A 26,012-nucleotide genomic window follows, 5' to 3' on the forward strand; every position below is an offset into this window, starting at 1 on the left:
AGAACACTATGGAGAGAGGGGGAAAGGAGTAGATGGGGAAGAAAAGAAAGGGGAAAGAGAAGGGAGGGTGGGGAAGGGAGCTGGGGAGAAAGTGAGGGGAAGAGGGGTGCGAGGAGACCAGGCAGGAGGAGGAGGTTAGAAGGGCATGGCCACAATGACGACATCGCGCCTAGTGCCATCCTCCACTCACCCACATGCCTCTCACCTTTGGGCATTTCCCGCCTCTCCCTCCCATTCGCTTCTCCCTCCATTGACAGGACTGTCCATTAGCTGGGCTCTCATTGGCTGGCCTCTAGAACACGTGCCCGACACCATAGCAATTGCTGCGCTTGTCTGGCGCCGCCTAGAGGGAGAGCCGTGAAACTTTGCTCCCTAGGTGGAATTGGTAGTGGTACGAGAGCGGGAGAAGAGAAGGCTGTGGCTGGGCCTGCGCATGGGCAACAAGCCAGAGTGGGGGAGGGGTGAAAAGTTAAAGTCTGCTTTCTGCGCATGCTCAAATCACTGCAGTACACGCTTGGCGAGAGATTCGGGAGGCTAGTGAAACGTGCGCATGTGCGGGGGACCAACGTTGGGTCGGCTAAGGGGGAGGGGGAGGAGGAGGAGGAGGAGGCGAACTTGAACTTGACGTTCTTCCAGTGCCCCTCAGGACCCCAGGGAATGTGCCCGGGCCAGCTCTGGGCCTCTCAGTCTCCTCCCCACCTCCAAAGTTGCCTCTAATATGGCTTAGCCCTTATTATCGCATAACGCCGGTTGTCCTGCTGCCTATATATAAGGCGCAATTCAAAGTTCTAAGGGTTTTTTCCTTTTTTTAATGGTATTTCCATTTCTCCTTTACGTGATCCCTCCAAGTCCCCCCATCCCCATTTCCCTCCTAGCTTCACAATGGCCACAGGTGAGAACAATAAAAACAGGTCCCGTTTCTGTGATTCCTTCTTATTTGCCCCTTGCCTTCCCATAACGGAACAGAAGACGTGTTTCTTTACTTCTTTTCCTGCAGACGAGAAAATCTGACGGTCAGAGGGTCTCAGCCAGCACCACACAGCTAGCACGTGTCAGAACAAGGCTTCAGACCCCATCTTCTAACTGGGAAAAGACTTTCTCCTTTAAGTCTGTAAAGGTAGTAGTGGGCTGTGTGAGAGGCTGGACCAGAGAGACCTCTCTGTGCTGCTTGCTGGACAAGTCCTTCAATTCTCCACCTCAGCCTTCTCCTCTGCAAAATGGGCTGGTCCTACTGGCAGCATTTACCTTCTACAAAGGTGGTTGTGTGACGGAAATGAGATGTGCATTCTGCGCAGTCTGCGGGAGAATGAGCTCTAGAAACGCTGAATATTACTGCAGATGAGGAAGTTGAGATCCAGAGAGAAATGACTTACCTCAAAAGTCTGTTACAAAGCTGAGATTCAAGCAGATTTCCTGCAGATCCCATCCTCTCCTCCACCAGGCTGATTTTAGGGGAAGAACGATGACCTAACCTCAAAAATCCCTTACAGAACTGAGATTCAAACAACTTTCCTGCAGATCCAATCCCTTCTCCTCCACCAGGCTTAACTTAGGGGAAAAGCAATGATTTACCTCAAAAGTTCATTACAGAGCTGAGATTCAAGCAGATTTCCTGCAGATCCAATCCTCTCCTCCACAGGCTGATTTTAGGGGGAAGAAATTTTGGAGGGAAAGGGGACGAAATGAGGATGAGACAGAGCAGGGCCTACAGGAGCTGGTTGAGGTGAGAAAAGCTGCTGAAGCCTCAGAGATATCAGAAGCTTTAGAAAAAAGGGCCTGGCTGATTATCTAGTTTTCTTATCTCATTTTTACCAATCAGAAAAATGAGGTCGAGAAGTTAAATTGCCTGAGATCACGAAGGTTGGAAAGACTAGAGCCTGGAGAAGAGGAGGGGAAGGAATGGGGAAAAGAACCGCCAATACAGAAAAGAAGACGGGGAGAGAGTTGAAGGGCAAAAAGGTTTGGAGGATGTGCCAGGCATTGCACAAAAGCAATTTGTTTACAAATATCTTATTTGATCCTCACCGTAACCCTGGGAAGTTGCTGCTGATATTATCCCCATTTTATAGTTGAAGAAAGTGAGGCAGATAACAATGAAATGACCCAGAGAAGGGTCTAAAGTTGAATTTGATCTCATGTTGGTCAACACTCCAAGTACCGTATCCACTGGGCCACCTCAGTATCTCTGGGGGACTCTGGGAGCCTAGTAGAAGATGAGAAGGGAGTTGGAGGCCGAGTGGGGGTTGAAGGATGTGGTGGTTGGTGGAGCATATTGGGGTGAGAGAGAGAGGAAAGGGTTGGCTGTGAGGAGGTCGAGGGGCCCGGGGCAAACGAAGGGTGCTTGGGGGAGCAGAGGGCGCTGAGGGAGGTGAGAGTGGTTAGTGCTGCACAGGGGGTTGAGCCAAAGGGAAGAGGTGAGGACCAGGGGGGGTGAGAAAAGTGGAAGTGCTTGGGGCCCTCACAGGCTTGATAGGGGTGAAGACAGCTGGAAGTAAGAGGGTTTTGAGGGAGATGAGATGATGAAGGAGGATGGAGGCTGGGGATTCAGAGGAGACTGAAAGTGATGAGAGCCAAGGGGTGATTGAGAGGGTTTAAAGGTGGGGGTGATGGGGGTGCAGAGGGGAGTGTAGTAGTAGGCGCCACTCTGAAGAGGTCTGAGGGGGTGAGTGAGTGGGGCACAAAGGAAGGTAAAGGAAATGGGGATGTTTGGGGGTTCAGAGGGAGATGGCTAGGGGGGCAGAGGGGGTTGAAGGACGTAGGAAAGCTGGGAGATGGTTGGGGGAGCTGAGGAGACTGAGGGAAGGAATGAGGGGCGCAGAGAGGGGAGTGGGACGGGCAGAGGTACGCAGGCGAGCTGGGGGAGGGGAGGTGTCTGTGCTGGAATGGGGGATGGAAATGGAACAGAGGGGCGCCCCCTCCCCCATGTTCCATTCCTCCTCCCCCGCACTCTTGAGTGACACTCCGCGTGTCCAATCTCCGAGCTCTAGCGGGGCCGGGGCCAGTGGGGCGACCAATGGTTCAGCGGGGGGCGCATTAGGGGCGGGCCTGGGGAGGGGGCGCCTGGGACCGCAGGAGGGGAGGGGAAGGGAGGAGAGGGGGCGGGGCCCGGGCCGCAGCTTCTGCAGTGGCGGAGGCGGCAGCGGCGGCTGCGGCGGAGGCGGTGTGGCGGCGGCGGCGGCGGCGGCGGCGGCGGCGGCAGCCATGGATCGGGGGCTGCAGAGATCCAGGTATGGGAAGGGAGCAAGTCCTGGGGGCAGGGGGGGCCTCGGAGGTTGCTCTGGCCCTTTTGCAGCGCCCAGGGTGCGCGGGATCTACCCTAACTCCTGAAGACCCTGGTCAAGGGGCGCCCCCTTCTGGGCCGGTTGCAGACGGGGACCCCCCGTACCAAACCTCCCCAGCTTTTGGAAACTCCGGGAGAGGAGGGTTCCCTCCATTTCAGAGTCAAAGGTAAAGCCATCCCCCCTTTCTCTCAGATGAGAGTGTCCCAGACTTGGAGTTGCCGTAGGTGGAGCTGAGGCCGGGGTCGCCTTCGGAGCTCGAACCTCTGGGGCAGCTCTCGGGCCCCCGGGGAGAAGAATCAGGAGTTCCCTGCGCAGGCCCTGGGAGGCCGAGGCTCCCTCCTTCCCGCTCCCTGGAAACTCTCCCTACATCGACGTGTCCTAGAGAAAGGAGCCGAGTCCCTTTAAAGAGTTGTCAGGGAGCCCCCTCCTGGGGCTGGCTTAAAGATCGGAACCTTCCCCATTAGCACCAAGAAAACAAGACTTTCTTTTCTAGAGTCAAGTTCTTCCCCTCTCTACCCCCCCACTCCCACCCCCCCCCCAGCTTTCCCAGAGAAAGGGGAGGCTCTGGGACTCCTTGGAGTTGTGGGGACTCTTGCAGCAGCTCCCTGGGATCCCCAGGAGGACGAAGTACCCCATTTAGCAGCAGGGATATTAGCAGCACACTCCTGGACGCCCAAACCATAATCTGGGAGACTGAGGCAAAAAAGTTAGGAAAGTCTGGGCTGGAGGAGGGGGATAGAAGAGCCTCTCCTTGCCCCCCCCCCCCAGTCTCTCCTCTTGGGGTTGGAATTAAGAAGGGGGTGCTAGAAGCTAATGCTGTAACAGCAGGTGCAGCGGAATGGGCGTGCCCTAAGCCAGATAGTGGGGTACCTGGTGCCAACGGCAACTTCCCTAGGGGGTCCCGGTTCTGGGGCTCTCCAGGCTCCACCTCTTCCCCCTCGTTTCTGGCCTGGTTAGCTCTCTTCCCATGTTGTAGACATCTCCGCCCCTACTGTGTCTCTCCCCCCCCCCCCATCCTTAGTCGTGGCTCTCACCCTGGCAGGGAACACCCCCTGGAGGGGGGAGGCAGGCTTGGCCCCTCCCCTTGGCGCCTGGGCCTGGCTGGGTGCGGCCCCACCCATCCCGGCTCTTGGCCGAGCTGGGGTGTCTCATCCCCCCAACCCACCCCAGAGCCCGGCCCCTTCCTGTCCTGTCATCCACCCCCCCTCCCTTTGCTCTCCACCACCCACTCACAACTCGCACTCAGGCCCAGGAAGGGCTCGTTCTCTCCTGGCTTTGCTTACCCCCAGTCTAACCCCCCTAGACCGATAGGAACTGGGGGCACAGACACCAGCGGGGGAAAGGAGAGGAGGGATGGTCCTGGAGGCTGCCCGGAGTGGTGGGGAGGCAAGCAATGGTGAGTGGGCCCTGGGAGGCCGCTGGGCTTGTGAGCTCACTTTTTCCTGGTTTTCCCTCCCTCTTCTGGATGATAGGGAACCCCTTTGGGTGGGGAGGGGGTGTAGCAAAGAGCTCCCTGGTGGGCACAGTGCCCGGGGGCAGGCCTGACCCTGGCTGCTGAGAGGAGGAACCAGCACCCAGGAGACGGGGCTCCCCCCGGATCCCTGGCTTCCCCAGATGCTAGGATGTGCTTGCCACATCCCTTAACCCCTTCCATGGGGCTGAGGGGTTACGCTGGCTCTAGGAAGATTGTAGGGGTACCCGGGGCACTTACCCCCCTCTTGGTGTCCTCTGTAAATCCTATAGCGGTTCTCAACTGCCTGGGCTGGGATCTAGCAGAGCACCCCCTAAACCCCGGGCCCTAGGAAGTCAGCTTAACATCCACCCCACCCCTCTCTCAACCTTTTGTCCTTGGGTGACAGGGCCACGGGCTGGGGAACAGCCAGGGCTTGGACCCGGGAGGAGCCCCCTCCCCGCTTTTTCACTGGTGTTTTGGCCCAAGACCCCTGTGTTTCCATGTGGGGAACCATGGGGGAGTTTTGTCTTTCCTTGTTTGGGGATGAGTGAGAGGCATCCCCTTTCCTGCCCTTCCCCCCTTTCCCTGGCCTCTGCCAGGGGCCTCCCTGACCCCGCCTCCTGTTCTCAGCTGGAACATGGGGAGGTGATGGGCCCCCCCAGCTGCACGTCCCAGCCGGGCACGGGGCCAAAGAGGCGGAGAAGGGCCAGGCTGGGAGCCAGGCGGGGAGAGCGGCCAGCCCGGGGCAGAGAGGAAGCCAGGGTGGGGTACAGAGGGGAGTGTCGGTGAGAACTGACAGGAGGATGTGCGGGTTCCCCGGCCAGATGGACCCGGAGGCCCACACCCACAGCAGAGGTGCCGGCACAGAGGCCCATGTGCGGGAAGGCGGGTTCAGACCAAGAGCCGCAGAGACCCAGAGCCTCGGGGAGGAGAGGGCTTCTGGGAGCCGGGTGGGGGACAGGGAACAGTCCCCAGTGTCCCTTGAAACTGGTGCCCAGAATCCCTTGGAATCTTAGATTCCCTGGGGCCTTAGAATGTGCCAGGAGGCCCTTGAGAATCTAGAACATGGCATAGCAGAGCCAGGAGGTCCTTGAGAACCTAGAACATGGCGTTTTGGAACTGGGAGATCCCTGAGAACACAAAGTCTCTGAGCTGAGAGAGATCCTAGCCCAGAGACAATGGCCACTTCCTTCCCCAGCCCCCACGTGGTTACAAAGTATCCCCTTCCCTATAATTACCCTTCTCCTTAGATACTTTGTTTCACTAGCCCAGATCTTATTGTTTTCCTTTTTAAAGGGGACACCAGGGGTAAGATTTCAGTGTCTAAGACCACAGCTCCTGGGTTCTCCTCCCTGGAGTCCAGGAGGGGGCTGCCGGCTCCAACTTCTGCCTTCCTGCTAATCCCGTTCCATCGGGCTCCGGGCTAAGACTGGGGGCTTGACACAGACCTCCCCGCCCTCCATTTTACAGATGGGGAAATTAAGGTCTGGGGAAGTACAATGTCTTCCTCAAGGTCACAAACTTCCAACTCAGATGTGGATTCCCGATCCCATTTACCGGCCATACCTCCCAGCCCTTCCAATTGTGGTGGTGGGTGCCCCCCTCCCCGCTGGGCCCGCAGCTGCCAGAGGGGCAGGGCCTCCTGTCCCGGGGCCTTCCTTCTCCCCTCCTCCCCCTCCACTCCCCTGTTCCGGCTTGTCTGGGGCCCCCCTGGCTTGGGTTGTCCCTCCCACCCCCACCCTCCGGGCAGGAAAACAAACGGTCAGAACAGAACAGAATGTCCTCCCAGGACGGGGCCCCCGGCCGCCCACCGCAGAGGGGAGGGGGAGTCAGCTGGAGCTCCCAGCCCCACCCACTTCGGGCCAGGGGAGGCCCCCGCCCCACCCCCTTCTCCAGTGATCCCGGACCAGGAGAAGCAGGGCTATTTTTGCCTCGAGCCGGCCCCACTGCCGGCTTTGAGGCGGTGTCCCCACCCTCTGGGCTCCTGGGAAGGGCTCCGAGCCTCTCGGGGCAAGACTAAGGGAGGCACCACAAAGGGGGACTCGGGCCCGGGCCCTCAGACCGCTGAGCACTTGATTTTCCGGCTCCCAGGCCCGGCCTTCGCACCTTGCCTCCGTTGCTTCCTTCTTATTTCTGTGAGCACAGATGATCTTTATCACCCCCGCTCTGGGCTGAGTTTCTCCATCTTGGGAACTCGAGGCCGGGCCAGGTAAAAAAGAAAGGCCCTTCCCATGATGTCCGTGCATTCTGAGCCCCTTCCAAGCTCCTTTAGCTTAACCGAGTGCAGGGAGCTGGGGTTAATGATGATGATGGCGGCCGCTTTCATGATACATTAAGATTTGTTGGGCATTTTATGGATGTTATCTTACCTGGTCCTCCCAACGATTTTGAAAGAGTTGCTCTTGTCTCCATTTTACAGATAAAGAAACTGAGTTTGCTCTTGTCCCCATTTTACAGATAAAGAAACTGCTTGTCCCTATTTTACAGATAAAGAAATTGAGTTCGTTCTTGTTATCCCCATTTTACAGATAAAGAAACTGTTTGCTCTTGGTCCCATTTTACAGATAGAAAACTGACTTTGAGTGCGATTAAGTTAACTTGCCCAAGGTCACACAGGTAGCAAGTATCTGAGGGGGGATTTTCCTGACTAACTTATAACCCTCTACTTACCAAGCCCAGCCACTTCCCACCTACCCTATGGATAGAGGGTTGATCTTGATCACTCTTCTAGCTCCCGTATTCTGTTCCTAACTCTTGGCTCTGCTAAAAGGGAGCAAAAGAAGGTACCGGTCTCTTCTGAGATCTACAGGAGAGATGCCTTCTGCCCCACCCCTCCTTCCCAAGACCTGAGACCTTTAACCCTTTGTTCTGGGGCCTCAGTACCCTTCCGGGGGCTCCTGGCTCAGTGCCAGCTGTGGGACCTCTCCTGGTCTGGTAAACAATAGATAAGTTAAAGCATGGAAGGGGCCGGGCAGGGGGGAGGGAGTCAAGGAGCAGAGTGGACAAGCAGAGACCGGAGAGGAGCCGGGAATCCAGGTGACATGTACTGGAACGGAAACAGGTAGTTTCTGGGAGAGGGAAGGCTCTCAGAACGAAGACTGTGACACCTTAGAGGTGGGAGGGCCCTTAGAACTGAGAATGGCAGAGCCGGGGCTGGGGCAGGAAGGAGGAAGGCCGGAGATCGGAGAGCCTTCGGAATATAGACTGTGGCCCGTGGTAGAGCGAGTCGTCCACAGCCAGAGACGAGGGCCTGAATGTGGATCGCAGTCAGTATTTTCCCTTTGCTGCTGGTGGGGTTTGCTTGCTTGTTTTTTTCTTTTTCATTCCCTCCCCTCCCCTTTTTGATCTCATTTTTCTTGTGCAACATGATTAATGTGGGAATTTGTTTTGGGGGGGAAAGAATATAGACCATTAGAAGTGAGACTATTATCTCCTTCGAGCAGGGCAAGTCAGAGCTGGAAGGAAAGTCCTAGAACAGAATGGATCGAGGGCCTTTAGAATATAGCATGTCAGAGGTGGGAAGGCCTGAGAGCAGGGAAAGTCAGAGCTGGAGGGGCTAAGGTAGAACAAGGAATGTTGTTGAGTTGGAACGCAGTGTCACAACTGGAAGGGAAGGCCCTAGAACAGATTGGAAAGAACCTTAGAACAGAGAATGTCAGAGCTGGAGGGGCCAGGGTAGAACAAGGAATGTTATTGAGTTGGAACGCAGTGTCACAGCTGGAAGGGAAGGCCCTAGAACAGATTGGAAAGAACCTTAGAACAGAGAATGTCAGAGCTGGAGGGGCCAGGGTAGAACAAGGAATGTTGTTGAGTTGGAACGCAGTGTCACAGCTGGAAGGGAAGGCCCTAGAACAGATTGGAAAGAACCTTAGAACAGAGAATGTCAGAGCTGGAGGGGCCAGGGTAGAACAAGGAATGTTGTTGAGTTGGAACACAGTGTCACAGCTGGAAAGGAAGGCCCTAGAATAGATTGGAAAGAACCTTAGAACAGAGAATGTCAGAGCTGGAGGGGCCAGGGTAGAACAAGGAATGTTGTTGAGTTGGAACGCAGTGTCACAGCTGGAAGGGAAGGCCCTAGAACAGATTGGAAAGAACCTTAGAACAGAGAATGTCAGAGCTGGAGGGGCCAGGGTAGAGCAGGGAATGTTGTTGAGTGGGGCTTAGAACACAGAATGTCACAGCTAGAAGGGAAGGCCCTAGAACAGATTGGAAAGAACCTTGGAACAGAGAATGCGCTGGGGTTGGGGAGTGGGCTGGGCTTAGAACACAGAATGTGCAGCCAAGGCAGTCCTTAGGAGAAATTTTTTATCTCTAAATTGTACATGTTTAAAATAGAGAAAGAGCTGCTCAATGAATTGGGCCTGCAGCTAAAGAACAAATTAAAAACCTTCTCTCCTTCCTCCTCCACTCAGCTCTTCTTTATTGCCCAGCTCCTGCATCTCCCCTGGTCTCTGTGGCAGACCTCGGCGTCCGAGGGGCTGGAGAGCCTCAGAGGTGGAGACGGGGCAGAAGCTGCATCCCATCTTATCCCCATCCCCTCTTCTTGGGCAGGTCCAACACAGAACTTCGGAAGGAGAAGTCTCGAGATGCAGCCCGGAGCCGCCGGAGCCAGGAGACTGAGGTGCTCTACCAGCTGGCCCACACTCTGCCCTTTGCTCGGGGGGTCAGCGCCCATCTGGACAAGGCTTCCATCATGCGCCTCACCATCAGCTACCTTCGAATGCACCGTCTGTGTGCAGCAGGTGAGGGCCTCACAGGGACGGCTTCCCCCTCCCCAGCAGCGAGACCCCCTCACGCTTGCCGTGTCCTCAGGAGATCCTGGCCTGGGGCAGCACCTTGGAAAGTCTCTCCGCCTTGCTCAGCCCTCTTGCTTCTGTCTCCTGAGCAGCTCCTCTTCCTTCTCCCCATACGACCACCTTGCCTCCTAGTGCCCCTGAACCCCTTGCCCGGAGAGTCCGATCTCCCAGAAGCCTTCTGGGCAGAGCTGGAAGCTGGAAGTTCTCCCGGATGGCTAAGTGGCGTCTCTCCTTGCAGGGGACTGGAGCGAAGTTTCAGCAGCAGGTGCGGGGTCCGGGGAGCCGCTGGATGCGTGCTACCTGAAGGCCCTGGATGGCTTTGTCATGGTGCTGACGGCTGAGGGGGACATGGCCTATCTGTCTGAGAACGTCAGCAAACACTTGGGGCTGAGCCAGGTGAGGGCCGCTGCCACTGGGCTGGGCCTACGGACCATGAGAGTTCCAGAGCGTCCCTAGAGCTCGTTGAATCTGAAACCTTCCAGCGTAAGGGAGTCCCCGAGAGGGCGAGGGACCAAACGCAAGCCCACCCAAGTCAAAGTTATGGGGGAGCGTGTTTTTATTTTTATTTCTTTCTTCCAACATTTCTCCTTCTCTGCCTCTGAGAAGTAGTGAGGTCCCCACAATTGGAGGGATTCGAGCAGAGGGTGGCTGTTTTGAAGGGCTAGTGTTCAGGAATGGGCTGATGAGGTATCCTTGAAGGTTCATTTCAACCCTGAGCTCTCTACCCCCTCTCTGGGCTCATCCACCTGATTCAGGAGGTTGAGGCTGTTGACCCTAGGCAGGGGCTGGACCCGGGAGGGATTTAGATATCCAGAGCCAGGCTGGAGAAATGAATTCTGGGGGCAGGAAGGAAAGACTGAGCCCGGGCAGGAAGGAAAGACTGAACCCAGGCAGGAGCTAGGCAGAGAATAGTGGGGGGCAGGTCTCCAGAGACTGCTTTTTGGTCATCAATCTAGGAGGAGGGGTCCTGAGGTTGGGAAAAGCCATAGGGACCCCCCGACACCCTCTTCCCTTTGTAGCTGGAGCTCATTGGACACAGTGTCTTCGATTTTGTCCATCCCTGTGACCAAGAGGAGCTTCAAGATGTCTTGACCCCTCGACAGGGTGAGACTTTGCCACATTTCCCCAAGCACAAGGTCCTCTCTGCCTCTAGGAGCTGCTTTCCCCAGGGGGAGGGTCCTCTCTGCCTCCGGGAGCTCCCATCCCCAGGGGGAGGGTCTTCTCTGCCTCCAGGCCAGGGGGAAAGGTCCTCTGTGCCTACGGGAGCTGCCATCTCCAGGGGAGGGTCCCCTGGGCCTCTGGGGAGCTGTCACCTCAAGGTCCTCTCTGCCTATCTTGGGAGCAGGAGGGCAGGGCAGGGAACAAGGCCTTGAGAGCTTGGTAAAGTGGAAAGAACACTACTCCTGGAGTCAGAGGGTCAAATCCCACCTGTGCAACTTACCTGTGTGAGTGTGAGCAGGCCCCAGCCTCCTTGGGCCTCTGCTGCAGTGAGCCGATGGACCTCAAGGCCATCTTGCTCTCTTCGAGGACGGGGGACCCGGGCCCGCCCTCGGGAAGCCTCAAGCTGCTTGCTGTGGAATGGGGGACCGGCCCCCATGAGAGAGACTCCAGGGCGACGCCTGATCCGTAACCTTCTTCTGCCCCTCCCCAGGCCTATCCAAGAAGAAAATGGAGGCTCCCACGGAGCGGAGCTTCTCCCTCCGGATGAAGAGCACGCTCACCAGTCGGGGGCGTACCCTCAACCTCAAAGCTGCTACCTGGAAGGTGGGGAACTCCAGGGACAAGGAGGGGGTCCTCGTGGACTCAGGGAGCCCAGGGAAGGCTGGGAAATGGGGAGCCTTAGGGAGGTGGGGCAGTCTCTAGGGAAAGGTTTCAGAGTATTGGGGAGAGGGGGTCCTGGCACCCAGGCTTGGAGGCTCTTGGGAACTGAGGATGGGGGGCATTACAAGGGGTAATTTCGGGGAGTGGTTACAAACTAGGACAATGAGGTTTCTAAAAGGTCCCCAAGGGAAGTGAGAGGCTGGGAAAGATGCCGAGGGGCGAGGGGATCTGAGGTACCTTAGGGGAAAGTTGGGGAGAAGCAAGGAGACAGAGTGGGGAGGTCTTTGTGACTTCCTTTCTTTAAGTCTCAGTTTACCGCTCTGTCATGTGAGGAACATTGCATTAATGGCCTCTGAGGCGCCTTTTCTCCCTACGTCAGAGGTCCTTTGAGGCAGGTTCCCAAGAATGGGGACGACTGGGGAAACCGGGGGTTTCTGAGCCATGAGGTCCATGGAGGCAGTGCCAGGGAGCCCGAAGCTGGGGCCACGGAGTCCCACAAGCTGAGGAAGCCTAGGGCAGAGGGCAGGGCTACCCCCTCTGGCCCTGGGCAAGGCTGGGGGAAGGGGGCTGAACGAGCACGTCCCCCGTGGCTGATGGCCGCCCCTCCCCACCCCAGGTTCTGCACTGTACGGGGCACATGCGCGCCTACTCCCCGCCTTCGGAGCCCTCTGCGGGTGGGGCGCCCGGGGCCGGGCCCGAGCCGCCCCTGCGGTGCCTGGTTCTGATCTGCGAGGCCATCCCCCACCCCAGCAGCCTGGAGCCGCCCCTGGGCCGAGGGGCCTTCCTCAGCCGCCACAGCCTGGACATGAAGTTTACCTACTGTGATGAGAGGTGCGTCTCGCGTGCTCCCCGGCCCGCCGAGAACCCGGGCTGCTCCTCCTCCCTCTCCTAGTCTGTCCTCGTGCCCCTCTTCCCTCCTCCCGGTGTCCCCGCTCCCTCTGCCTCTATTCCCTCTCCTTCCGGTCCCCTCCCCGCTTGCCGGCCAGCCCCCATGCTGAGGATTCTGGGCCGGAGCAGGCCACGAGTGACGGCCGTGTCCCTCCCCCCAGGATCTCCGAAGTGGCGGGATACTGCCCGGACGATCTCATTGGCTGCTCGGCCTACGAGTACATCCACGCCCTGGACTCTGATGCCGTCAGCAAGAGCATCCACACCCGTGAGTGCCCCAGGGCCCCCCCATCGTGCCCCCCCTCAAATGGGCGACAGCCTGGTTTCCGGCCCCAGTGTGGGCGCCCCTGGCCTTTCCCACTCCCCCTGACCCCCTCCTCTGCCTCTCGCAGTGCTCAGCAAGGGCCAGGCTGTGACCGGGCAGTACCGCTTCCTGGCCCGCAACGGAGGCTACCTCTGGACCCAGACCCAGGCCACGGTGATCTCAGGGGGCCGAGGGCCCCAGCCCGAGAGCGTCGTCTGTGTGCACTTCGTGCTGAGGTCTGTACCAGCGAGGGAAGGGACTGCGAGCCCCTCGGGGCGGGAGAGGGGGAGACCTTTACAATGGAAGGATCCGTACGGGGGATTTCAGCCTGGGTTTTGAACCTGGATTTACTGCCTTCTGGGAAAGCTCCTTCCCTTTCTGAGCCTCAGTTTCTCCATCTGTAAAATGGGATGGGGTCAGACTCTGTGGTCCCTTCCAGCATGGGATTCTGTGGGAAACGTAGCCCTTTCTGTCAGTTTATGGGGACCTTGGAGATGGGACATCACTTACTAGGCTTGGGGGGTGGCCCTCCAGGGGACACGAATCGTACCCTGCCCTGACGCCCCGCCCCCTCTGCCCCATCCTGCCCCCCAGCCGGGTGGAGGAGACTGGGGTGGTTCTGTCCCTGGAGCAGACGGAGCAGCCCACCCGCCGGCCCCCTCGCCCCGCTGAACGGGGGCCCCCCTCGGAGAAGAGCCCCCAGGGCCCCGGAGACGGCTTTGGTATGGGGGAGGAAGCGAGGGGGGCCGGGAGGGGGAGGAGGAGAGGAGGGAGGTTCTGGGTGTCCCATCTGCCGTGCAGCCCCCCGCTCCATGGGCTGACATCGTCCCTTCCCGCCCGGCCAGCCTCTGGCTCCCGGGCCCCCCAGGATCCTGCTCATGCTCCTCAGCTAAGCCTCCCGCCTGCCTCCTCCCTGTGCTTCTGGCCCTCGCTCCCCCAGCCTCCCCCATCCCTGCCTGAAGTGCCCTCGGATGTTCTCTGATCAGTGGGATCATCCAGATCCCCTCCAGGAAGTCTTCCAGGCTCTCCTCTCCCCAGCGCCTCCATCCCGTCCTCCCGGGATCCCACGGCCTCAGGACGAGCCTTCGCTTTCACGCTGCCGCCTTCCTAGCCTACACGGCTCTTGCTTCCTCAGCCAGATTAGGCAGCTCCTCCCCTGATCTTGAGACGCCGGGATTTCGTCCCGCTCTCCTGCAGGATCACAGTCAGCCTCCGGCCCCCACCCCCAAATAAAAAGCAGAGATGTGCTGAAGGGCAGGATCCCCGGGACGGGCCCCTCGGAGGGCCCGGCCCTCGCGTAACCATCCCAGTACGTGTCTCGCAGATACCCCCGGCCCCAGGATCCTTGCCTTCCTGAAGCCCCCAGCTCTGAGCGAGGCTACTCTGGCTGCTGACCCTCGCCGCTTCTGCAGCCCAGACCTTCGCCGCCTCCTGGCCCCCATCCTGGATGGGGCCGCCCCCGCCCCTGCCGCCGCCGCCCCTGTCACTGCCGCCGCCGCCGTCCCCAGCGGACCCTCCGCCAAAGAGCGTCCTCGAAGCCCGCCGCCGGTACGCAAGCCTCCTGGGCCAACTCGCCGCCCTGAGTGGGGCTGCTTCTCTGGGTCCTGGTCTGGTGTGGGCTTTGTTTGGAAAGCAGTGGGAGGAGCAGGCGAAATCTCTGAAAGGTTCTTGGTGCTGTACCTGGCATATGGTGATCCTTGACCTGTCCCTGCCATCCACTCCAGCTGTTCTAAGGGTCCCTCCCAGCTCTGACATTCCCTGTTCTAAGGGCCCTCTGACTTCTGACATTCCCCTGTTCTAGGACTTCTTCGAACTCTGACATTCCCTGTTCTAAGGGCCCTCTGACTTCTGACATTCCCCTGTTCTAGGACTTCTTCGAGCTCTGGCATTCTCTGTTCTAAGGGCTCTCCCAAATATCCCCTGTTCTAAAACCTCTTGCAATTCTGACATTCCCTATTCTAAGACGTCTCCCATCTCTGATATCCCCTGTTCTAAGACTCTTCCCAGCTCTGACATTCTGTGTTCTAAAACCTTTCCCAGCTGACATTCTCTATTCTAAGGGCCCTCCCAGCTTTGATGTTCCTTGTTCTAGGACCTCTTGTAGCTCTGACGTTCCCTGTTCTAAGGGCCTTCTGAGTCCTGACATTCCCTGTTCTAAGGGCCCTCCCAGCTCTGACGTTCCTTGTTCTAAGGGCCCTCCCAGCTCTGACGTTCCTTGTTCTAAGGGCCCTCCCAGCTCTGATGTTCCCTGTTCTAAGACCTCTCCCAGCTGACATTCTCTGTTCTAAGAACTTTCCCAGTTCTAAAGGATCTATTCCTAGGTATTCTTCCCTTAGGCTCTATATCCTCATTGGTTTGACTCGCTTTCCCCCTCACTAAGCTGTTTCACCTAGAACAGGATCTAGACTTACTCTCTAACCTTTGGCCTCTCTGACCACTGACCGCCCCCTCCCTTCCTGATTCCCTGCCCGTCAGGAGGATTCCTTGCTCCCGGCTCTGGACAGCAGTGCTCCTTGACATTTGCTGCCCGGATAGGAAGCGAGGCTTTCTCTCTCAGGTTTTGGGCCAGCGGACCTCCGTTACACTTGGCCCCCTCCCCACGGGAGCCTTTGACCTCAAGATTCCCAACCTTTTTGCTCTTTTCCCCTTTATACATGGAAACATTTCTGTTTGTTTATGATGTTTAAGAGCCTTTTAAAAAAAGGAAAAGAAAACGATTTCCAGCGGTTCCGTTACCAACTGAGCCAGTTGTGGCTGCTCCCTTTGACCTCAGATCTGACGCTGTTGACCTCTTGGCCTCTGGGGTCTTGCCTTTGGAGCCCCGGCTCCTCCCCCACCACGTGGTTCTTGGCTTCCTTCTCCATTCTGGCTGGACTTTGAGCTGCCCATCCCACGTGGGAGACGACACGGGCCTGACCCCACTCGTTTTCTGGAGTTCTGGACTCACCTGTTGCCTAATCTCCGTCTCTCCCACAGGCCGATCTCCCAAATGACCTCCTTATGGAAATGGAGAACGTGCACAAAATGTTTGGATTTGGCAAGACCCTGGAAGCTGTGGAAACTCTGGATGTAGAGCAGGTAGGGCCAAGACTATGGTCAGACTGGGATGGGGCTACCCTATCATGCCGGCCTCTTTCTTTTCCTTGAATGAAAGAAAGATCTCTTTGTCCCTCTCAGCCTCAGTTTCCTCATCTGCCAAATGGACACAATAGCAATCTAGAAATGGCATCTGTTGAGTGCCCTACCTGGGAACCTAGCTTTAGATTTGGAAGAGACCTTGGAGGCTGTGGAGTCTGAAAAGTTTATTTTACAGATGAGGAAACTGAAGATCTGGAGGGGTTACAGCTACTCCAGGTCTGAGGCAGGATTTGAACTCAGGGCCTCCCGATTTTACTGTGCCCCACTTGGTCATAAAGGGGCGAATAAATGGGACGAAGAGCCAGACATGACCTTGGGGGCGTCCAATCACTTTGCAGATGAGATGTCTGGGAGGTCAAGGGGAGCAGCTGCATGGGAGGCAGGCCACCAGAAAGTTGGAAGGGACGAGACTCTGGGACATACTGTTCTAAGGGCTCTCCCAGCTCTGACGGTCCTTGGGACTTTTCCTGGATCCAGTCCGGAGCGGGCTTCATCCGGAGGCTCTGGAGGAACAGCCCCTGTGTTCCTTCCTCACTCAGACATGTCTGGGGGGTGCAGAGGGACCTTCATGCAGGGCCTTCCTTATGCAGAGGCCCAGAGAGGATGGGCAGACAGGCCCAGACTACAGGGGAGTGAGAGAGACAGGATCTCATCATCCCCCCATCCCCCTGCTTCCTTGTCCCCCAACCCCCATGCTTCCTTTCTCCCCATCCCCCCTGCTTCCTTGTCCCCCATCCACCATACTTCCTTCCCCCCAGCTCCCATGCTTCCTTCCCCTTAATCCTCATTAAGATCCTCCATCATGGATGCAGCTTGAGATCACAGACTTGGCCATCGGAGTTTGAGTTCAAAACCAAACTGTCACTAAGGAACAGAGTCACCCTCACTGGATCTTGGGGAGCCCCTGAGGCTTTTGCAGCTCAAAATCTGTGCTCCTGGGAGTCTGATCTGTGTGACCTTTGAGCCTCAGTTTCCTCTTCTGTAACATTCTGCAAAAAACGAGGTCATTCATCTTTGAGCCCCTGGCCAGCTCTAGGTGTGGGGCTCCCCAGTCTTTCTGGGTGACACGAGACAGATGGTGCCATAGGAAGGAAGGGGTTGCAGGGGTTAGTGCGTCTCCAACCTCAGCTGTGTCCCCGGGGTCTTTTCTCAGCTACCAGTGGGAAGGTCTCTTAGGTGGGCTTCTCTTCCTCCTCTGTCAGGACATCGAGGCACTAGAGTTAGAGATGCTGGCCCCCTACATCTCCATGGACGATGACTTCCAGCTCAATACCAGCGAGCAGCCCTCCAGGGCCCTTCGGCGGCGTCCAGGAGCCACCCCGCGTCCCCGCGCCCGCAGCTTCCACGGCCTGTCACCCCGAGCCCCGGAAACTCTCCCTTTGCTCCGGTGGGGGAGCGACCCACGGCTGAGCCAGAGGACCTGCCCCGCAGAAAAGGACTCCACAGACACAAGCTCCCAGGCGGGAGCTCGGAAGAGGTGAGACGGGATGGAATACAGAGGGATGGGGAGCGGGACAGAGTGGGGTTCTAGATGTTCAATTAGAGCTCTGTGTGGGTGAGCACTGAGCTTGTTAGTCTCATCGTAACTGAATGACCTTGGGCAAGTCAGTTAGCCCTATTTGCCTCAGTATCCCTATCTGTAAAATGAAAAGGTGGACTAAGAATCCTTTGTTTCTTCCCTTCTTTCTCTCCCCTCTCTCCTTCCTTCCTTCCTTCCTTCTTTCCTTCCTTCCTTCCTTTCTTCTTTCCTTCTTTCCTTCCTTTCTTCCTTTCTTCTTTCCTTTCTTCCTTCCATCTTTCCTTCTTTTCTTCCTTTTTTCCTTCTTTCCTTCCTTCCTTCTTTCTTTTCTTCTTTCCTTTCTTCTTTCCTTCCTTCCTTCTTTTCTTCCTTCCTTCCTTCCTTCCTTCCTTCCTTCCTTCCTTCCTTCCTTCCTTCCTTTCTTTTTCCCTTCCTTCCTTCCTTTCTTTTTCCCTTCCTTCCTTTCTTTTTTCCTTCCTTTCTTCTTTCCTTTCTTCCTTTTTTCCTTCCTTCTTTCCTTCCTTCCTTTCTTTTTTCCTTCCTTCCTTCCTTTTTCCCTCCCTCCCTCCTTCCTTCCTTCCTTCCAATTTTTCTTCTCTCCTTTCCTCCCTTTCTTCCTCCCTCCCTTCCTCTCTTCTTCCCTCCCACCTCCCTTCTTCCCTACCTTCTTCTTTGTTTCCTTCCTCACTTTGTCTCACGGACCCCTTCTCAGAACCACATTGTTAAAAGCATAAATCAAATACAGAGCATTACACAGAAAGTCAATTATATTGAAATACAATCAGAATAATAATAAACACAAGTTCGGGAACCGTAACTAGAAGCTCTCCAGTTATCAGAGTATTCCAAAACTGCAAATGAAGGAGAAAGTAAGTGACATCTGTAAGCACTTAGCACAGTGAGTGGCACATAGTAGGTGCTTCATGAATCCTTCCCATCCTCTAGCTATAGTTAGACTAAGAACAGAGGGACTGTCCTCCTTATTCCTGGAAGTCGCGCTGCTGCCAGAAACCACTAGAGGGAGGCATGGTGCACAGAGCCCTGGGACCTGAGTCACAAAGACCTACCTGTGTTCAAATGGAACCTTAGACACTCCGTGACCCTGGAAAAGTGGTTTGCTTGGCCTGCCTCAGTTTCCCCAGCTGTAAAGTGGGGATAATGGTAGCATCCGCCTCACAGGACTGTTGTGAACACCAAATGAGAGAGTATTTGTGGAACCCTTAGCGTGGCGCCCAGCATACAGTAGGCACTTAATAAATGCTTGTTTCCTCTCTTCTTCCCCTCTGCCTCTCTTCATATGGCCTGAGATCACCCTGGCTCTTATTAAGAGCCTTCTGTGGGCAGATGGCAGGCTGGCTAGAGATCTGGGCTGGGAACTAGGAGATCCGGGCTCAGAAACCGCCCTGCCCCAGAAGCTGCGGGACCCGGGGTTACTCATTTGGCTTCTTGGTACCCCCGGGAAACTCTCTTAAGAATTAGGTTGTGGAGAGGATGGCAGCCTGCATCAGTAAAGGGAGGTCTCAGAGCCAGTCTCCATCCCTCAGTGCCGGGCTCTGCTGATGCGACGGGCACACCAACGGGCAGCGATTTCTGCCCTCAAACGGAGATCGACTGGGGACATAAAAGCAAAGGATTATGGGGTGGGGCAGAATGCGAATGGGAGAAAAGAACGGATGCGCTGGGAAACTCCGAGGAGGAGGAGGGAGGGGGGAATCTATGGGGAGAAAAGCTGGAAGGGGAGCCATGGCGGGGCTAGCCAAGTGCATGGGGGGGTGAGACAGGGACGGGTTGCTTAGACTGGCCAAGCCTCGAGTTTAGCAAGTAAAGCCGGGTTGGAGAGGGATCTGGAGCCAGAATTTGGTCGCCTGGAGTCCTAGGGAGCCTGATCAATGTGGACTTTATCCCAAAGACAGGAGGGAGCCACTGGAAGATTTCTGAGCACAGAAGTGATGTCATCATGATATCACTTGTTTTATTTTTTAAGAAGCACTTCTTAAAGCCAGTTGTGTACAATTAAGCACATTTTACAGATCAGGAAAGGAATTTTTTTTCCCTGAGCCACTTGGGGTTAAGTGACTTGCCCAGGGTCACACAGCCAGATTTGAACTCAGGTCGTCCTGACTCCAGGGCTGGTGCTCTATCCACTGCGCCAACTCGCTGCCCCCAAATTGATTTTTTTTTTAACCAGAATGTAGGCACTTCTACGTCCCTCTGCTCCATTTGCTCTTTTCAGATTGGGCTCATTCTGTTGAGATCATTCTGGGCTCCAGCCTCAGTTGCCAGAGTGTTAGCTCTGCCTCCCAGAGGGGATGGCATCTGCAGAGACACAATTTCTGTACCTTTATTCCAAAGAGAGCTGGAGCTGCCTGCCGGCTGTGCCAGCTGTGCCAGAGGGCTGGCCTTTAGGCAAAGACAAGACCCTTTAGGGCCTCTGCACAACCATCCATCTGCGAGCGTTTTGTCTGCCCTTACTGTGTACGTCTTTTTTTCAGCCAAATGGTGGGAAAAGAAAGACAAAGAGCTGCCCTTAAGGAGCTCCATGTGCCTCAAGGAACTGGCACGGGACCCTCAGCACACCGTACCCTCATCCAAGATGGCGCTGGGCCCCACGGGCACAGCAGAACCGCACTCGCTCGAGTGAATCCTGAGCTGTGCAAATTCAGAGCCACGTCCGCTCCGGCTGTGCCCGTTTGTGCCCGACCCGTGGGAGAGCATTTCGAGTCTGTGTCGGTCTGCTCAGCTGTGGTCAGATGCGCTGTGGGGAAAAAGCTTTAATTAAGCAGTCAGTGAGCATTTATTAAGTGCCTACTGTATGCCAAGTGTTGTGGATGTGGGGATACCAAAAACCAAGAGGCCCTGCCCTCAGGGAGCTTATACTCTAGTAACGTGCAGAAGGTCATTCACAGCAGCTGGGGCCCTGAGTGAGGAAGGGCTTATTCCCAAGAGTTCTTGGCTCTCCCGCCTCGGTGCCTATTGGTACGGACTGGGGGCACCTGAGATGTTCCACCATGGCAGAGGGAAGGACCGCCACCCCCGGTGTTCTGCTCGAGCCTTCTGGGTCCTGAACTCTCCCTCCCTTTCCATAGGGCCCTGCCCCAGAGCTTGGAGGAAGACAGCGGGACGGAGGCCCTGGGAGTGAAGCCCCCCAAGCGGTCCCCCAGCCCGACGACCGACCACTTCCTGCTGCCGCCCCTCAGCCTGGTAGGTGGGGGAATGGGGGACGGGGGCTTGAACCTCACGTTTGATCTGGGAGGGAAGCGGGGCCCAGAGGGAGAAAATCCCACAGCTATTGCGTCAAGGTGCCCGCATCTGAAGGTCCCTGTCCTGGTGCCTTCTGTGATAGAGGCAAGTCAGGAGAGACTTCCTCTGTTGCCGCCTCGTTCTGTGAAACTCAGGTGTGATCCCGGGTGTCTGAGCATGGGCTCTACCATGGCTGCCAGGGGGCACCATGATGCCCTGGGCCTGAAGTCAGGGGTACCAATCTAGCCTCAGACCTTTACTAGACAAGTCACTTGACTTTGGTTTACCTCAGTTTCCTCATCTGAAAAATGGGCACAATAGCACCACCTGCCTCCAAATAAGGTAATATGTGGAAAGCACTTTGCTGACCCTCAGGTTCTCTATAAAAGGCTAAGGATGACGATGATGTTAAAACTATAAAGATAAAAACAAGATTGCTCAGTTTGTATTCCCTTATGAAATTCTTTGGTTTTTTTGTTGTTGTTGTTGTTGTTGTTTGTTTTGTTTTGTTTTGTTTTGTTTTTTCCATTGTGTTTTTTAAAGTTAGAATACAAAAACCTGGGGCAGCTAAGTGGCACAGGGATAGAGCTCCAGCCCTGAAGTCAGAAGGACCTAAGTTCAAATCTGGTCTCAAACACTTAACACTTCCTGGTTGTGTGACCCTGGGCAAGTCACTTAACCCCAATTGCCTCAGCAAATAATAAAGCAAGAATACAAAACCCCCAAACAACCTGGCTCTCTAAAAACTTCCCTTCCCCTGGGAGAAGATGCTTGTGCAGGGAGAAGCGAATAGCCAACATATTCAGAGTCACGGGTAGGATGAGAGCAGGGCTGCCTCCTTGGAGGAAGGGGTCCTGCAGCTCTGGAGCAGCTCGATGAGGAGGGATGCTATTTCTCCCCTACAGGAACGCAGCAACTCACTAGGTTCCCTACTTTCCTTGAGCTTCATCAGTCTGTGAATCATGAGCATTTATTAAGCACTTACTTGGATACTAAGCACTGGGGATACAGAGATCTCACACAACCAACCAGAATTCTGAAAACAAAGTTGTTCAGTCATTTTCCAGCTACTTCTGAGTCTTTGTGAGCCCGTTTGCCCATTTTGCAGATGGGGAAACTGAGACAAACAGGGTGGACTATTTGCCCGGGATCACACAGCTCATAGGTGTCTGAGGCCAGGTTTGATTTCAGGAAGGAGGGAGTGGAGAGGGGTGGCCGTTTGGGGAAAGGGAGGGAGGGAGGAAGGAGACGCAGCGGGTCTGGGAATCCTGGGGGCATTTGCCAATTCCTGCCTTTCCCCTTCTCCACCAGAGTTTTCTCCTAAGTGGTGAGAGCACCCCTGGGACCCAATCGGATCCTGATACCAGGCTCCTGGACCTTGAAGAGCCCATGGGTGAGTGAGGGAATTTTGGGTAAGAGGGGACATTTCAGCAAGGACCCCGCAAGGTCTTTCCAGGAGGCTCCCTGGATTCAGGAAAGAAACGTCCAGTCTGAGTGATCGGTCTTCTGGCAGGAATTAGTGGGGGGTGGGGTTTCCACAGGCAGATTTGGGCTTAGCAGAAGGAACCATTTCCTGACCATCAGCCGTAGCCCCCAGCTCAGTGATCCGGACTTGTCAAAACCCGAGAGGTCAATTTAGCTCATCCCCCTCAACATGAGGAACTGAGCAGACAAGGCCAAATGATTCATCCGGGGTCCCCCAGCTGATACGTGTCTGAAGCCAGATTTGACCGCGAGCTCTTGATTCTAAAGCCATTTCTCCTCCCAGGAGGCCTCGAGCTTCCTTCCAATTCTGGGAGTCTGAGGGTTCCGCCACATGGGAGCTTCTTTGTCTCCCCAGCACTCGGCACATCATAAGTACTTCAGAAACGCTTGTTGGCTGACTGATGGAAATGGCGCAGGAGTTGTGCTCTTCACCCTCCGAGCCATTCCCCGCAAACTGCCCTGTCCCCTTAGGGAGTCTTTTTTTTTTTTTTTTAATTTTTATTTCCCCAGTTACATGTAAAATAATGTTTTTTTTGTTATACACATAGATTCCTTTTTTACAAGTTCCACATGAATCATGTGGGGAGAGAAAAATCAGAAAAAGGGGAAAAATCACCACGAGAGGAAAAAAAACAAAAAAAGAAGTGAGCGTATGTTGATTTACGTTCAGTCTCCATAGTTCTCTCTCTGGATGCGGATGGCGGTTTCCATCCCAAGTCTCTTGGGAGTGCCTTGGATCACCGAACGGCTGAGAAGAACCGTGTCTTTGTTGCCATATACAGGGTTTTCCTGGTTCTGCTCATTTCCCTCAGCATCAGTTCATGGAAATCTTTCCAGGCCTTCCTAAAATCAGCGTGTTGATCATTTTTTATAGAACAAGGATATTCCATCACTTTCATAAATCCTAAGTTATTCAGCCGTTCCCCAAGAGATGGGCTCTACTCATTGTCCAAACAGAAGAGTTTATGTTTGGTTGTTGAGGTAATAGGGAAGCACTGCAGTTTATTGAGGAGAGGAATGACTGGCAGGGATTGGAGGATAGATGGAAGTGGGGAGAGACCGAGGCAGGGGGACCCCCCAGCAGGCTGTTCTGCTACAAAGCCTAGGGGAGGATGTTCCTGGGGTCACTGACTTTCCCTTTCCTGCCCCCTCCACAGCCCTAGGCTCCTCCTCCCTGCTCTCTTTCTACGAGGATGAAGATACGGCTCAGCCCAGGGGTCACTTCCAGTTGGAGGAGACCTTGTCTCAGGAGCTCACCCCCGGCACCTGAGCCGTCCCCCCGTCCCCTCCCTCTCCATTTCCCCCTTCCTCCCTCCCCCCACACCCAGGACCTCAGCCACACTCCAAGTCCGCAGCTTACGCACAGGATAGAAGGGTCAGGGGCCGGGGGGAGGGACGCGTACCTCTCCTTGCCCCCCCTTTCACCGGGCCCTACCTCACTGTCCCCAAGCACTCTAGCCCTCTGCAACTCAGGGGTTGTGGGTAGCTCAGGGAGAGCCAACTAAACCTCAGCTGGGAAGGGGGGGAGTCCCGTCTCGTTCCCACTGGTCCCCGACCTTCCCCGAGGGGGCAGGGACCTCCCCTCTCCCCTCTTGCTCCCTTCTCAGGACCTCTTGGTGCTCATTTATTTACACAGTTACCTCACCCATATTTTTAGGGGTTTACTTTATAAATGGGGGTTTTCAGGGTGGGGGGGTGGGGGAGGGCTAAGGACCTTTTCTACAGCATGCTTTATTTTTAACTCTGGGGTACACATAACCACCTTACGATGAGAAAATCTTCCCTTTTTGTGATAAATGATCTCTCTTTGCAATTGTGATAATCTAAAGGTACGGGGAGGGGGTGGGGAAGAGCTAAACCCCCTACCTCCGGTTTCACTGGGGGCCCTTTAACCCAGACCTTCCCTCTCCCCTGTCCCTCGTGGTACACTTCATCTCTTCAGATCTCTACCTCCTCAGCGCCTTTCGTTCCGGACCTTACTCCATCCAGACCGTCGGGCACGTGGGCCGATCCTGGGCCGGCCGTCGGCCAGCCTGGCCTCTGGCCCCAGCCCTGGCGCGTGTCTGACCTGGTCCGGTCTCCCTTGCCTTTTCTGTGCCTCAGTCTCCCTCAGTTGGGCTTCGCAGTCGGGACCCTTCCAGCTCTGGCCCTTTGTGGGTCTGTGAGGAGACACCCCTCTCCACGTGGCGGGGTTGGGGTGAGACTTAGAAGTGAGAGAGGGGATTCTGAGAGCATCTCCGGCTCCTGTCCGCATTTGCACGAGGGATGGGATGCCCGGAGAGGGGAGGGGATTTGCCATACAGTGAGTCGCAGAAGCACAAAAAGAACTCTCATTTAGGATCAATGGAAACAGGCCGGAGCGGGAGATGGATGCGCTCCCAAAGCCATATGTCCGGGAGCCCTCCCTGCGGGACTTAATGTCGGCTTTGCCCCCTCCCGGCTGCAGGCTCCCCCCCTCCGTCTCTCCCCCCTTTTGTCTGCCGCCCCAGCCCCAGGAAAGTCGGGGACTTTGAGGCACTCCCCTGGGGCCGAGCCCCAATTTCAGGCCGCCCAGTCACACGCACATCTCCAGCTGCGGGTCTCCAGGCCGACACAAGCTCGGGGAGCGGGTCCAGGACCCCCCTCCCTCTTTCCCGCCTCCCGGAGACCCGCCTCTCATCCCTGTCCCCTCTCCCCTCTTTGCACGATGGTGCTGCCCTTCAGGTCTCCCCCCCACATGCACACACATAAACTGCCGGACCTTCCCACCCTCCTTTTCCTGGGAGCTCCCTCCCCCCGAGCTGGGGGGGTCGGGGAGTCTGACCAGACGGTGCTAGGGGGGTGTGGGCTCAGGACCGGGGCTTTCTCCCAGCTCTCCTCAGGAGCTCAGTGGAGGGGACTGTGGAGGGGGAGGAGGGATGGGGGGTCATCTCTGTAACTACCACCCCATCCTCAATAAAGCCTTCAGCCTGAGAGGCACCAGAACTCCCAGCGTGTGCATCTGTGTTCATTGGCTGGGTGCGTGAATGCGTCTGTGTGTCCGCGGGAGAGACGGAGCTGAAACCGCCCTCGGAGCTCGTCCAGCCCAGAGTGGCTTAAACTTTCTCCACTTGCGACTCCTTTGCACCCGAGACCTTTTTACGGGACCCCCGGTATCCGGACACAAAACTAGGCGTACAGATCAAACATTGGCTAATAATAAATCATCATTTCACAACCCCCACGTTCACAGCTTAAGAAGCTTGGTCTAGCCCAACCCCTCACTTTACAGATGAGGAAACTGAGGTTTGAGGAAGGGAAATGATTTGCTTAATGTCCCGCGGCTGACTCCATCTGTGTCTGGGTGATTTGTCATTTCCTTGCGATATATATAACTTGCTTCCTGTCTCCTTACATCTCTGTGTTGTGCCCTTTCCTCCGCTGTGCGCAGTTGGGTCACAGATCTGGTCCTCTTTATTTTTACAGACAGGTAAACTGAGGCCCGGAGAAGGCACGGGTTGTGCCGAAGGCAGGATTTGAATTTGCATTCCAATTTTTATAATGAAAACGATTAGAATTTATATAAACTATCAAGTTTGCAATGGGCTTTACAGATCACACGGGTATTATGCTTATCTCTGTTGGGATTCTGCCTGGCATACAGCAGGTGCTTACTAAATGCTGGTCTTTATTATAATCCTAATCCCCCTCCTCCCCAAGGGGCTCCTGCTAAGGATTATCAATTGAGCAATATATACAAAGTGCTCTCTGGATGTCAGACTCCATTCTAGATGCTGGAAATAGGAGACAGAAGGGAAACATCATGAATCAATAAATACTTGTTTTACACAGGTACCGTGCTAAGCACCTGCCATACAAAAAAAAAAAAAAGAGACAAAACGCAGTCCCTTTCATCAAGTCTATCAGGGAGACGGGCCCACAGATGCAAAGCAAATTATCGACAGGATCACCGATGTTCCGTATTTACAGTCCCGACTCTTCTGACCGCCCCCTTTGGGGCGTCTCAGCAAAGACGCTGGAAGGTTTGCCTTTTCCTCCGCCAGCTCATCTTGTAGATAAGGAAACTGAGGCAAACGGACTTAAGTGATTTGTCCCGGGTCACACGGCC

General features: G+C 55.6%; 1 protein-coding gene across 2 annotated transcripts; it reads left to right on the forward strand.

The window, feature by feature from the left end:
* The first annotated feature begins 272 nt into the window (after window positions 1–272).
* Window positions 273–24,889, forward strand: HIF3A (hypoxia inducible factor 3 subunit alpha). Of its 2 annotated transcripts, XM_051989328.1 has the most exons (15): window positions 273–3,227; window positions 9,286–9,476; window positions 9,769–9,926; window positions 10,550–10,634; window positions 11,182–11,294; window positions 11,968–12,182; window positions 12,401–12,507; window positions 12,632–12,779; window positions 13,138–13,265; window positions 13,868–14,091; window positions 15,520–15,621; window positions 16,884–17,158; window positions 20,287–20,401; window positions 21,752–21,833; window positions 23,083–24,889. In XM_051989328.1, the coding sequence occupies exons 1-15, from the start codon at window positions 2,725–2,727 to the stop codon at window positions 23,193–23,195; spliced, it is 2,559 nt and encodes an 852-aa protein (XP_051845288.1). In that variant the 5' UTR covers window positions 273–2,724; the 3' UTR covers window positions 23,196–24,889. The 2 variants fall into 2 exon arrangements, with proteins under 2 accessions (XP_051845288.1, XP_051845289.1); XM_051989329.1 differs by lacking the exons at window positions 273–3,227; window positions 9,769–9,926 and having other exon boundaries at window positions 9,321–9,476.
* The last annotated feature ends 1,123 nt before the right edge of the window (window positions 24,890–26,012 follow it).

Source organism: Antechinus flavipes, chromosome 3 (genome assembly GCF_016432865.1).
Source record: "Antechinus flavipes isolate AdamAnt ecotype Samford, QLD, Australia chromosome 3, AdamAnt_v2, whole genome shotgun sequence".
Taxonomy (NCBI): domain Eukaryota; kingdom Metazoa; phylum Chordata; class Mammalia; order Dasyuromorphia; family Dasyuridae; genus Antechinus; species Antechinus flavipes.

Coding starts and splice junctions, on each gene's coding strand:
- HIF3A (XM_051989328.1), top strand. CDS start 2,725: ATGGCTAGGGGGGCAGAGGGGGTTGAAGGACGTAGGAAAGCTGGGAGA. Junction 14,092..15,519: donor GTCCTCGAAGCCCGCCGCCG/GTACGCAAGCCT, acceptor TCTCTCCCACAG/GCCGATCTCCCAAATGACCT. Junction 17,159..20,286: donor CAGGCGGGAGCTCGGAAGAG/GTGAGACGGGAT, acceptor CCCTTTCCATAG/GGCCCTGCCCCAGAGCTTGG.